The sequence below is a fragment of the Phyllobates terribilis genome, unplaced genomic scaffold (genome assembly GCF_046119375.1).
Source record: "Phyllobates terribilis strain yellow unplaced genomic scaffold, ASM4611937v1 Scaffold_1__5_contigs__length_1240528914, whole genome shotgun sequence".
NCBI classification, from domain to species: domain Eukaryota; kingdom Metazoa; phylum Chordata; class Amphibia; order Anura; family Dendrobatidae; genus Phyllobates; species Phyllobates terribilis.
In genome coordinates, this window is record NW_027362761.1 from 70,147,727 (window position 1) to 70,161,315 (window position 13,589).

Here is a 13,589-nt window from a genome sequence, read left to right on the forward strand (position 1 = left end):
GACATCTGCTTGGAGAAGCAATGAAACCGCGTGGTGGAAGGCACGAGCCTTGGCTGGCGGTTTTGGGGGAACAGACGGAAAGAATCTGTTTGGCGGGGTGGAAATGAACTCTATCTTGTATCCTGAAGATACTAGTTCTCTGACCCACCTGTCTTCTGAAATAGGCAGCCAAACCTGATGAAAGAGCAAAAGATGGCCGCCTACAGGTGGGGTGTCTTCCAAAGTTGGTGAGTCATGATGAGGGGGAAGTGCGAGACTTTCCTCTCTCTAAATTTTGACTGGCCTGCCCTTGATTGCCAGGTCTTGTCCGACTTTTGCGTCGACCTCGAGTTGTCCCTGCGTGGAGCGCGGCTGTTATTCTGTGCTGGTCGCGAGACGGACCAGCCGGAAAAGTTCCGAAAGGATCGGTAACGTGCCTGATTACGGTTTTTATAAGTGCGTTTTGGCTTCAGTTGAGGGAGGGAGGTACTTTTACCCCCGGTAGCGTTGGATATCATTGTGTCCAACTGTTCACCGAAAAGCCGACCATTGAGGTACGGGAGGTGAGTGAGGGACTTCTTTGAAGCTGCGTCTGCTTTCCATTCTCGAAGCCAGAGGATACGCCGAATCGTGATGGCGTTGGAAGCTATCCCGGCTGCACCCCTTGCAGAATCCAGAGCTGCATGGAGCATGTAATCTGTGACAACTAATATTTGGGCAGCCTGGTCCGACAGTTCAGGGGTAGATGTATGTAGGGCAGTTTGTAAATTTTGGGCCCAGGCTAAGATTGCTTTGGCAGCCCAAACTGAGGCGAACAAGGGGGCCAGGGAGGCCCCTGCGACCTCGAAAATTGAACGAGCCATGAGTTCTACCTGCTGGTCTGCTGTGTCCCTGAGGGTTGAGCTATCTGGCAGTGAAAGAAGTGTCTGAGCTGCTAGTCTGGAGACTAGGGGATCCACTTCAGGTGGATCTGTCCACTTTTTGGTGACCTCCTGTGGAAAGGGGTACCGTGCCTCCAGATATTTGCGATTAGTAAACTTTTTCTCAGGTTGTGAGAACTGCTTTTTAAGGATCGCATCAAACTCTGTGTGGTCAAAAAAGACCTTAGGCGGTTTCAGGACTCCTTCAAAGGAAATTTTATGCTCTGGTGTCTCCAGGGGTGGATCGGAGATGTCCAGCACCCGATGAATAGATGAGATTAAATCATCAACCAGCACTGTATTGCCCGGGGAAATAGGGATCAGGGACCCTTCAGTTTCCTTGTCTGAGTCGGAATCACAGGTGTCTTCTGAATCCTGTATCTCGCTGAGGGGTCTCCTGCTGGGAGAACCGGAGCGGGGACCCTCTCTGGTAAGGGATGGCTGTCTGTGTTGTCTGTCCCTGTCAGGGGACGGTCTAGATGAGCTGGGAGTACGGTGTCTCACGCTAGAAGGAGACGACCTTGTGGTATGGGATGACGCAGATGAACGAGACCTGTGGTCCGTTTGCATTCTGATCTAGACGTGGATGTGCCCGTGCCATCATGTCCCTGAGTGGAACTCTCCCTTTGAGTAGTGTTCATAGCCGAGGTATGATTCTGCAGAGCCTGAAGCAATGTGGATGTGAGGTTATCTATAGACTGCGTCATAGATTGCGACATCTGAGTGACCCATTTCGGTGTGGTATTAGGCACCGAAGTATTGGGAAGTGCTTCATGGGGCTCTGGCACAGCAGTTTGCATGCAATCCTGACAATGCGGGTACGTGCTGCCACTAGGGAGAGTATTATTGCAGGCTGTACAGAATGCATAATAGCAATCCTGCCTGGTTCTCTTGGACTTTGAGCCCGGCATAGTGTTTGTCCCAAGGCCAGTGCAGTAACCACTGAATTATATACTCAGCTCAGGGGTGGCTATGCAGAGGGGGCCAGCGATGCAGAGTGGCTATGCAGAGGGGGCCAGCAGTGCAGAGAAGTTGTAAGCCTCACAGCGGAGTAGAGACTCTAGCTGTGGATTTATCCCACCTTAATGTGCCTGCTTTAGTCCAGCGCCGGTAACATCCAAAATCCTTTGCCCCCGGAGACCAGCTGGCGACCAGTATGTGAGGAGTTAACTTCCTCTGCACTGTTAATGGCCGCCGGAGTGAGGAGAAGAAGGGGGGCGGAGCGCTGAAAAGGCGGCAGCGTTTCTAGAAAGCGCGCCCTTCAGTTCGTCTCCGCCCCTGTATGACACTGTGTAGTGTCATAATGGTCATCCGGGGGGCAGGGAGTGGGCGGCGGCTTCGGCTAGGCCGGAGCCGCGGAGTAAATTTAGAAAGTATGCCCAAAAGGGCTCCAGGCCGGCGCGGTAGTCCGGGGGGGTAGCGGATATGAATCGGCCCCCCCCCCCCGGTTTTTAATGGCAGGGAGGGCGGTGGGGAAATATATAAAAAGGGAGCCCTTAAAGGGTTCCTGTGAGGCACCGTAGCTCTGGGCCGGCAGAGAGACAGAGCTGTCAGCAGCCTGTGTCTCTGTATTGCCCTTCTGCCAGCACTGTCCCCCGGTCCATCAGGGGTCTGCAGCAAGGCTGCGATCCCTGTAAGTTGGTGCAGAGCGCTCTGCACAGATCCTACCTGCGGTGTCTCAACCTAATACCCCCGTGAGGGGGATTAGGGAGGGTGCTGCCTTCACCGTCAGGAGGCTGTAATCCTCACTCGACTTCAACCCAGAGACCAAAAGGAATTGGGGAAGGAGGGGGGTTCTCGACTTCGAACCAACACCCGAGGGGCTGGGGAAGGAGTGACATGGTAAGGAGAAGTCTCAACTTCAACTGTGCACCCCTAGAAGGGGGCAGAGGAAGGAGCCATGCCGGGAGTCTCTTCAGAGACCCACTTATCTTCATCTGTAACTCAGTGGAAAAAATTTAGAAAAAAATAGTGGAGTAAAAATCTTTAGGTGTGCCTCCTTGCGACACTAAGCAAAAACTGAAGATGGCTGACGCCCTCAGGTGGTGTATACTGCAGAGGAGGAGCCACCAGTTAATCTTTTTCAGATTAAGCCTAGTGTCGCCTCCTAGTGGACAGCAGCATAACACCCAAGGTCCTGTGTCCCCCAATGAGGACACAGAGTAAAATTGAATTAAAAGCGATCAAAAAGTCATATGTAAAGTAGAAAGGTATAAAAAAAGATATAACACTGGTATTGCTATATTCACACTGACCTGACGAATACGCACTTTTACTGCATGGTGAACAGCGCAATAAATAAAAAGCATTTTTACTATGTGATAGCAGCAAAACATAAAAAAAAACTATATAAATCTAGTAGCACTGTAATCGCATCAACCCAAAGAATGACGTTGTCTTATCATTTATACCTTATGGTGAACGGTGCAAAAATAAAAATAAGAACTATTCTTGTACTCATGTCTATTTATTCATTCTGCCTCCCAAAAATCGGAATAAGAATCGGCTCACATTTATCCTGTGCTCTCCGCTGAGCGCATACATCGGGGTTTCCGTGTAAATCCCAAAATCACGGATGGAACCACTCACTTATGAGGCAGATGGAGTCTCTTTGGACTCAGTCTGTCCTCTGTTCCGGTGGTATCAGGTTATTTTAGGCATCTTTTTAACGCACAAATGAGGACAACCACAGTTCTATGCACGCCTAAAAATATGGATACCACCGGAACAGTAGCCAAAAAGACTCCAAAGTGTCTTGATCAGCCTCATTTTACTGAGTGGTTTCATCGGGATTACGTCTCAATCGCCTTTATGTGGGATTTACACGGAAACCCGTAAGTGCTCAGCATAGAACACAAGAATGTGATCCCATCCTTGTACTAAAAACGATCAAAAAATATTATGTACCCCAAAATGTTAAAAATAAAAACCCTAACATATCCAGCACAAAACCAGCCCCCATTCAGGTTCGTCATCTGTCACTGGAAATATAGGGGTTACAACATTACTGGTAGAACAAAGACTCTGGAAAAGTGACATGGCTCCCACCTCACTCACATACAATACGGTGAAATCTGCGCTCCGAAATGCCCCCCTCATTCTGAGCCCAAGTGTGCCTAAACCGCAGTAAGCGGCCACATGTTTGGCATTATTGTAGCGGAGAGAGCGCACTTAATTTATGGGGTGTGTGTCTGCAAAAGCACAAGTTGAGCACAATATATGGGGGCACTACACTGTAGGGGGGCACTACACTGTATGAGGGCATAATGTATGGGAACTAAACTGGCATATTTGCAGTTCACCAGAATACAGCAAGTTGTGGCTGTTACAAAATAGTCGCTGCAGAGTAGATGAATTCATTGAGAGGTGCAATTTCTACAATGGGGTCATTTTTGGGATTTTCTGTTGTTCTGGCACCTTAGGGGCTCCACACATGTTGCCCGCAAACTATTCTAGAAAAATCTGTGCTCTAAAAGCCAAATAGCTCTCCTCCTTCTCAGCCCTGACGTGTGGCCAAACAGTAGTTTCCGGCGACATACAGGGTATTACCGGGTTTGGGAGAAATTGCGCAATAAACTGTGAGGTCCAGTTTCCCCCATTAATCCTTGTGTAACAAACAAATTTGCAGCAAAAAAAGTACATTTTTACCACTATATTGTTAATATTTCCATGTCCCAATGTTATAAAATTCAATGAGCACCTACTCACTGCAGGATGAATTCCTTAGGTAGTGAAGTTTCCATTTCCAATATGGGGTCACTTGTGGGGGTTTCTGGCTCGGCCAATGGAGCCCACAATCTGTTCAAATGGAATCTGCATTCTAAAAGCCAAGTAAAGCTCCTTCACATCTGATCCCTGCCGTGTGCTCAAACAGTAGTGTAGAACCACATATGGGGTACTGGCACGTTCAGTAAAAATTGCATAACAAATTATGGGGTTCATTTTCTCCTATTACTCCTTGTGTAAATTATAATTTTTTGCTAAAACAGCTCTTTAGTGGAAATGTCTTTTTATTCTCACATCTAAATGTTATAAAGTTTTGTGAATCACCTTTGGGTTAAAAATGATCAATATATTCATAGATGAATTCCTTGAGAGGTCTAGTTTCTAAAATGGGGACACTTGTGGGCAGGTTTCTGCTGTTTTGGTACCTCAGGGAATCTGCATATTTACGAATTTACAAATTTATGCTCCAAAAATCAAATAGCCCTCTTTCCTTTCCGTGCCCTGCCATGTGCCCAAACAGGAGTTTTTGATCACATATGAGATGGCATCAAGTTCAGGAGAATTGTGTAACAAATTATGGGGTCCATTTTCTTTTATTATCCATTGTGAAAATTACGAATTTGGGGCTAAAACAATATTTTAGCAGCTAAAAATATCATTTTTGTTTTCTCATCTGCATTTAAAAAGTTCTGTGAACAAGTGATATCATTAAACTCTAAAAAGGTATATACAAAAAACATAATACATTGAACACACTTGAGAGAATATATATGGTCCATGGTTGAATACTCCTTGTCTGACATCATGAGGGTTTTTATTGGAGAGACAGTTTGATTTATTTGGAAGTCCATTACAATTCTATTTGCCTGTTTAAATGACTGAAACACAATCTGTAATAAATCTGTTACCTAAAAGACTGTAGGGCCATCAAGTATGGAATAACAATTTGCTGGGTATGTTTTAACATATTTCTTTTTCAGGACTAAGAGATGTGGTCCAATAATTCCCTTAGGAATAATCTAAGTACAAAACTCCTATGTTATGTTATACACATTTTTGTGTAAGTGATATTTTGTTTAATGTTATTAATGTTATAAATTACTTTAAAATTTTCAATAAAAAAGATTTGATTTAAAAAAAAAAAAATAGTTCTGTGAAGCACCTATGGGTTCAATCAGTCCAACAAGCATTGTTTAGAACTTTTTGTTGTGGTTGTAATAAGGCTAAAATTACCATAAAGAGACACATATTTACCTCTGGAGGCTTCATATTCAAAACTTTTGTTATCTTGCCCTACAAATGAATAGAAAAAATAAATATATATGAGGTAGATGTGATATTGACTTGGAAAGCACTATGAAATATAGAAATATACTTTATAACCTATGCTGTAAAATCAAGACCTGAACTTTTGCAATAAAAGACCAATATATCATTATAAATACAAACCAAGTAATTTGAGATTCACAGGACATTAGAAAACCATGAAGAAAATAATTTTTAATTTAAATGATCCTCCAATACGCAAAATATATTAACGTTTCGGCCCAATTCGGCCTTCATCAGAACTGTAAATTAAACAACAATTTTATAATATGAATATGCAACATATTCACAATGTTCATAGTTATTACAATAAATTGAGCAAAAAAATTGGATTTGATATAAGTCCATAGAGCATTCCCCATAGCATGGTCGTGCTCTTCACTATGTAGCACTATTGCTCGTATGCCCCCCCTCCACGTGGTCTTGGTGAGTACTGAATATTTATTAAGGTCTTCTTCATTTATTTTGACTTGCACAGAGATAGTGATTCATGTTATCCCCCCTTCCTTTGCAGCTTTGATCCACATATAAATTGGGCAGCATCCTGGTAATAATACGATGTATCTTTTGTATTTTCCGTCTCTCATATCTCATATTTAATGTTATATGCCTGCAAATCACATCTAAAGAATTTAGCCACTTCGATTTTAATTTGACTATTTGCACTTATTTGCTAAAATTGTAAAGATGTACTATGGACTTATCATATCAAATTCAATTTTTTTGCTCAATTTATTGTAATACTATGAACATTGTGAATATGTTGCATATTCATATTATAAAATTGTTGTTTAATTTACAGTTCTGATGAAGGCCGAATTGGACAGAAACGGTAATATATTTTTCATATTGGAGGATCATGTAAATTAAAAATTATTTTCTTCATCATACTTTGGAGCGCCAGATTCTTATTGAATTACATAAATGGAGTGGAATCCTATCCGGGCACCCACCACAAAGGAGTGCAACGTAGCCTTTTTATGATTAGAAAACCATGGTCATGAGACTGAAATTAGAAGGACAGGGATGTGGGTGTCACAAAGTGGGGAGCTGGGGCTAAGATTTTTTTTATATTGGGAGAATAGTTAGATTTAAAATAAAATAAATGAGCAATAACCTAATGTGCCTAACAGTACATACCTGCATGATGACAAAATGAGGATTATTGACGTTCAGACCAACAGAACAGAAAAGATCTTGCACACGAGTGACCGAAGCATTGAATCCATTTATTAAATATTTATTTCTACCACCGATGGCAACCTAAGAGGAAAAATAATAAATATTAGAGTAGTTTAACCAACTCATAACCAAGCCATTTATCCCCTTTCCTATCCAGGGATATTTACGGGTGTTATCACACATGATCTTTTAACGGCTGTATAATTTTCTCCCCTTCAGGTATTCAAATGATTTTTGCCTCTTTTTTTTGCATAACACACGCCTTAATTTTTATGTCACTTTTATTTATTTAATTTTTTTTGCTGATATCAGAGAGAAAATGTAAAGAAATATAGAAAATACATGTCTATTTTTCAGATTTTGTTTTTATGACAATAAAAGATTACTGAAAGCATTTTAAATTTTGCGTTTCCCTTTCTTTAGAAATTATTTCTATATATTGGACATATTTTTTCAATGGAGCGGAGCTAGAAACAGTGCTTTATGTTAAGCTGGTGGGCGTGGATCCACTGCGCCATGAGCTACGCGTACACTGGAAGGACATCACTAGATGTCTACCGGGTCTTTACTAGAGCCTCTGGTGGTGAGGATAGGGTGGGCAGCCGGTAACACTTCATGGTAGTCCCCAGGAGGGTGAAAGGCACGGGTACAAAGTAAAGAAGGGCGAAGACAAAGATGTAGTCAAACGGTCTGAGGTTGGGGTAGGCAGCACAGGATCAGAATGCGTAGCCGAGGTCAGGAGCGGAAAGGTCAGACAGGACAGGCATACAAGCCAGGTCAATAACGGGAGAAACAGAAACATACACGCACAAACAGGTCACTAGCAGGAAAACTACTGACTAGGAAGCAATGTTCAGGCCAGGAGTGGTAGGAGGAGCTGTCTAATAAAGAGCCTGCTGGCACAAGATAGGCCAGACAACCCAATCTCTGCAGGACATAGGGTTAAATTCCTGCAGAGACTGACCACACCCCAATAGAGCCAAATTGAAACACATTCAGATGCAGCAGTGCTGAGGAGTGCTGCATGAGGCAAATCTCAGAGAGCCAGACTGACGCGAGGAGAAATCGCGTGGTGACCACTGAGAGTAGGGTGGCACTGAGAAGGAATGCAAGTTAGCACCGTAACAGTATCACCCCCTTATGACCCTCCCTTTTTAGGCTAGACCGCTGAGGAAACATCTCCGCAATGGAAGGGGTGCAGACATTTTCAGCAGGCTTGTTCCTAGAAGACTCACTATTACTAGCGCACTGTGGACAGGCGGCCACAGTCCCGAACATCCTTGACCAGCTTGGATTCATGTCTCCAGGACAGGATTCTCCTCCTCCTAGTTGAAGCTAAAGTTTTATCCAAGGGACGTCCCTTACAACAAGAGAAGCTGCTTTAACAACCTTAGCCGGGTTAAAGATGTGCCGAGATTCTTCTTCAGAATCAGATGATCGAGACAAGACACGGGACTCAGTCAGGGAAGGCAGGACCGAAGGCATGGAAGGGGGGACTTGGGCACGACCTTGGTACGATAGTTGGTAGAACACGATGATCGCCACTGTAGCACCTGACCGTTGGACCAGTCAATGACCAACGTGTAAAGACAAAACCAGGGCTATGGAGTCGGTGAGCCAAACATCCAACTCAGACTCCTCAATTTCCCTTGACTCCCAACTTTGGCTCTACGACTCCAACTCCACAGCACTGCCTCACTACTGAGCATGTACATAAAGTGCAGTACAGATTCATTTCAACTAAAAGCCTAGATCCTTAGAATATCCAGGAATAGAACAGATATTTATAGGACATTTCATAACTTTCCTAAATTCTTAGGAAAAAATCTATAACACAAATTGCATTGAACTAATGTTCCCAATTTATCATATATTTTAGGAGTTGGTCCATTTTATATCAACCAAAATGGACACCGACTCCGACTCCACAGCCCTGGGTGAAACCATGGAAGTGCTGGGTTCCAATTTGAAGGTGACAGGCAGTGTGACATGACAAATAGGCTCTGCCAGGGGTTGTCCATCAATAGAGGCAACAACCAAAGGACAAACAAGCTGTTGAGTAGGAAGCCTGTCTGAGCTGAAAGATTCATTCTGCCTCTCAGGTCTATGCTTCTACTAGGGGTTCAGTCTCTCTGCCCTTATCCATATGTATGTCACTTGACAAATGGTAAGATTTTAATATTAGAGTTAGGACTGTCCCATAAGGGTTGCCGTGACGTGGCGGGATGGCTTTTACATTATTTTGATCAAAATTATGTTAACTAAATACCCTTTCTTATTTATCATTATTTTTGCACTGTGCAATTTATCCATTTACTTCCACTTATTTGGGTATTTTGATTGTCTTTGGTTTTTCAGCTACACCGCCAGGGTTGAGGAAGTATAAGGCATACTAAGGCACGGTATCCATGCCCTGTCTTAGCGTCAGTGTTATGATCTGCAACAAGTACTAAGGAAAGAAAGGGGAAAGCTATCCCTACAGTAAGACTAAGCTGAATCCCTACGATGTAGCGGGCTGCCTGTTCCTTGCGAACAGACCCGCCTTAGTCCTCGGCTAGTCTGAACGAAGACCTATAGCATAAGGGGAGGGGTCCCTTAAAGAACTAAGGACTGGAACAAAAATGGGACACCTCCTAAACAGAGAAGTTGTTGCAGAACACAAAAAGACAAACAGACAAAAAGGTACTAGAGGTCCCAGAAGGACCAAGCGAACTGACAGAGAAAGGCACCGAAGCACCTGGCTAGAGAAACAGACAAAACAACATTGAAGTCCAGCACAGCCAGAAGGGCGGAGCTGGAATATAAAGGCAGATGGTCATGTGACCGCAAAACACAAGATGGAAAAAACAAACAGGAGGGTTCTAACAGTACCCCCTCTTTTATGAGGATCCTCCGGATCCTCCAGGCCCAGAAACCTCTTGTGGAAAGCTTTAACAAGCCTAGGAGCAGAAACATCATCCGTCCTTACCCAGGAGTTATCTTCGGGACCGAAACCCTTCCAGGAAACAAGATACTGTAATCTCCCTCTATGCCATCTAGAATTCAAGATACGATAAATTTCATATTCGCCGTCTTCCACCACAGGAGGAACTGTGACAGTGGCATCCCTATCTGATACATCAGCCTTTTTCAACAAGGAAACATGAAACACAGGATTAATCTTCCAGAAAGTAGGGACATCCAACCTAACAGCAGACGGATTAACAACCTGAAGCACTTTAAATGGACCCACAAACGTAGGACCCAGTTTTATAGAGGGAATCCTCAACCGCTGGTTCTTTGAGGACAACCAAACCATGTCACCCACAGTAAACAAAACCTCCTTACATTTCCTGTCAAAATACTTCTTGGACTTCTTGTTAGCCTCTTGAAGGTTGCAACGTAGATTAGTCCAAACTCTATCCAAATCACCAGAGAAAATTCTCCTCCTCCGGCAGCGCCGACCCCAATTTGGAGAACGAACCAAAAGACGGCAGTACAACAAAAAAAAGAACACCCAGCAGAGGAGGATGTATGATTGTTAAGAGCAAATTCCGCGAGAGGAAGAAACTCAGACCACACCTCTTGATTGTCCGCGACAAAACAATTCAAAAATGGTTCTACATCCTGGTTCTTTCTTTCAGTCTGTCCATTAGACTCAGGATGATACCCAGACGAAAATGACAAATGGACTCCCAACCTGTCACAAAAAGCACGCCAAAAGCGAGCAACAAACTGAGGTCCTCTATCAGAAACAATATCCGTGGGAACGCCATGAAGCTTGACAATCTCCTTAACAAATGCCTTAGCGAGTGTCTTGGCGCAGGGCAACTTAATGAATGGAACCAAATGACACATCTTACTAAAACGCTCCATGACCACCCAGATGACAGTAAAACCCTCGGACACAGAAAGATCAGTAATAAAATCCATTGTGAGATGCGTCCAAGGCTTCACTAGGAACCTCCAGAAGGCAAAGCAACCCCGAAGCAGGAGTATGTGAAGCCTTTGACCTAGCACACACAGTACATTGACGCACCCACTGGAAGACTTCTTTCAGCCATCCAGGCCACCAAAAACTGCGACTGATAAGTCTCTTAGTCTCAGAAATTCCTGGATGACCTGCCAACCGAGAATCATGACACTCCACAAACAAGTCTCTCCTAAAGGTTCTAGGCACGAACAACCTCCCATGGGGAGTGTTAGATGGGGCATCATCTTGAGCTTTCAGAATCCCATTCTCCAAAACGGAGTCCAATGCCACCACCACAACTCCTTTCTGTAAAATGCTCTCCTCCTCCTCCGCACCGACCGTATAGGAGAGAAGCTGCGAGATAAAGCATCGGCTTTAACATTCTTAGTACCAGGGATATAGGTAACAGAAAAATGAAACCGAGAAAAAAAAAGTGCCCACCTAGCTTGACGGGCATTCAAGCGCTTGGCAGCATCCAGATAGATCAAATTCTTATGATCTGTGAAAACCTGAATAGGAAATCTAGCGCCTTCCAAAAAATGATGCCAATGTTCAAACGCGAGTTTAATAGCCAGCAACTCCCGATTTCCAACATCATAATTCAGTTTGGTTTCCAAAAATTTTTTCGAAAAGAAGGCACAAGGATGTACTCCATTCTTGTTCTCCTGAGACAAAACTGCTCCGACCCCCACCGATGAAGCATCGACCTCGACCAAAAAAGGCTTGGTCTCATCAGGCTGCATAAGGATAGGGGCAGAACTGAACCTCTCTTTGAGATACTTAAACGCTTCAATGGCCACAGTAGTCCACTGGACCGTATTCGCACCTTTCCTGGTGAGATCGGTTAGAGGTTTAACTACTTCGCACCAGAGCCTGTTTTTGCCTTCGTGACGGGCCAATTTTTTCAATTCTGACCACTGTCACTTTATGAAGTAATTACTCTGGAACGCTTCAACGGATCCCCATGATTCTGAAATAGTTTTTTCGTGACATATTGTACTTCATGATTGTGGTAAAATTTCTTCGATATCACTTGCGTTTATTTGTGAAGAAAACGGAAATTTGGCGAAAATTTTGAAAATTTTGCAATTTTCAAACTTTGAATTTTCATGCCCTTAAATCAGAGAGATATGTCACACAAAAAAGGTAATAAATAACATTTCCCACATGTCTAATTTACATTAGCACAATTTTGGAACCAAAATTTTTTTTTGTTAGGGAGCTATAAGGGTTAAAAGTTGACCAGTGATTTCTCATTTTTCCAACAAAATTTACAAAAACATTTTTTTTAGGGACCACATCATATTTGAAGTCACTTTGAGGGGTCTTTATGACAGAAAATGCCCAAAAGTGACACCATTCTAAAAACTGCACCCCTCAAGGTGCTCAAAACCACATTCAAGAACTTTATTAACCCTTCAGGTGCTTCACAGGAATTTTTGGAATGTGGAAGAAAAAAATTAACATTTAACTTTTTTCACAAAAATGTTACTTTAGACCCAATATTTTTTATTTTCACAGGGGTAACAGGAAAAAATGGACCCCAAAATTTTTTGTGCAATTTCTCTTGAGCGAGCTGATACCCCACATGTGAGGGAAAACCACTGTTTGGGCGCACTGCAGGGTTCGGAAGGGAAGGAGCGCCATTAGACTTTTTGAATGTAAAATTTGTTTGAATAATTAGCAGACGCCATGTTGCGTTTGGAGAGCCCCTGATGTGCCTAAACAGTGGAAACCCCCCACAAGTGACACCATTTTGGAAACTAGACCCCTTAGGGAACTTATCTAGATGTGTGGTGAGCACCTTGAACCCCAAGGTGCTTCACAGAAGTTTATAATATTGAGCTGTAAAAATTAAATTTTCACATTTTTCCCACAAAAACATTTTTCATCCCTTAACTTTGCATTATCATAAGGGTAATAGGATAAATTGCACCATGAAATTTGTTGTGCAATTTCTCCTGAACACGCCGATACCCCATATGTGGAGGCAAACCACTGTTTGGGCGCACGGCAGGGTTTGAAAGGGAAGGAGCGCCATTTGACTTTTTGAATGTAAAATTTGTTTGAATAATTAGCAGATGCCATTTCGCATTTGGGGAGCCCCTAATGTGCCTAAACAGTGGAAACCCCCCACAAGTGACACCATTTTGGAAACTAGACCCTTTAGGGAACTTATCTAGATGTGTGGTGAGCACCTTGCACCCCCAGCTGCTTCACAGAAGTTTATAATATTGAGCCATAAAAATAAAATTTTCACATTTTTCCCACAAAAAATGTTTTTCATTCCCTAATTTTGCATTATCATAAGGGTAACAGGAGAAATTGTACCATGAAATTTGTTGTGCAATTTCTCCTGAGTACGCCGATACCCCATATATGGGGGAAAACCACTGCTTTGGTGTACAGCAGGGTTCGGAAGAGAAAGGAGCGCTATGTTGGCTGGGATAGGTTGCAGACACCATGTCACATTTGAAGAGTCGCTGACATGCCGAAACAGCAGA

At 43.2% G+C, this 13,589-nt stretch overlaps 1 protein-coding gene across 1 annotated transcript in view; it reads right to left on the reverse strand.

Moving 5' to 3' along the window:
• The window catches only part of LOC141266096 (structural maintenance of chromosomes protein 2-like), a 206,799-nt gene that overhangs the window by 171,091 nt on the left and 22,119 nt on the right, over positions 1-13,589 (reverse strand). The window contains exons 4-5 of the mRNA XM_073680173.1: positions 7,092-7,214; positions 5,880-5,918 (exon numbers count right to left, since the gene is read on the reverse strand). Coding sequence (XP_073536274.1) covers positions 5,880-5,918; positions 7,092-7,214 — 162 coding nt within the window. The remainder of the gene's footprint in view (positions 1-5,879; positions 5,919-7,091; positions 7,215-13,589) is intronic.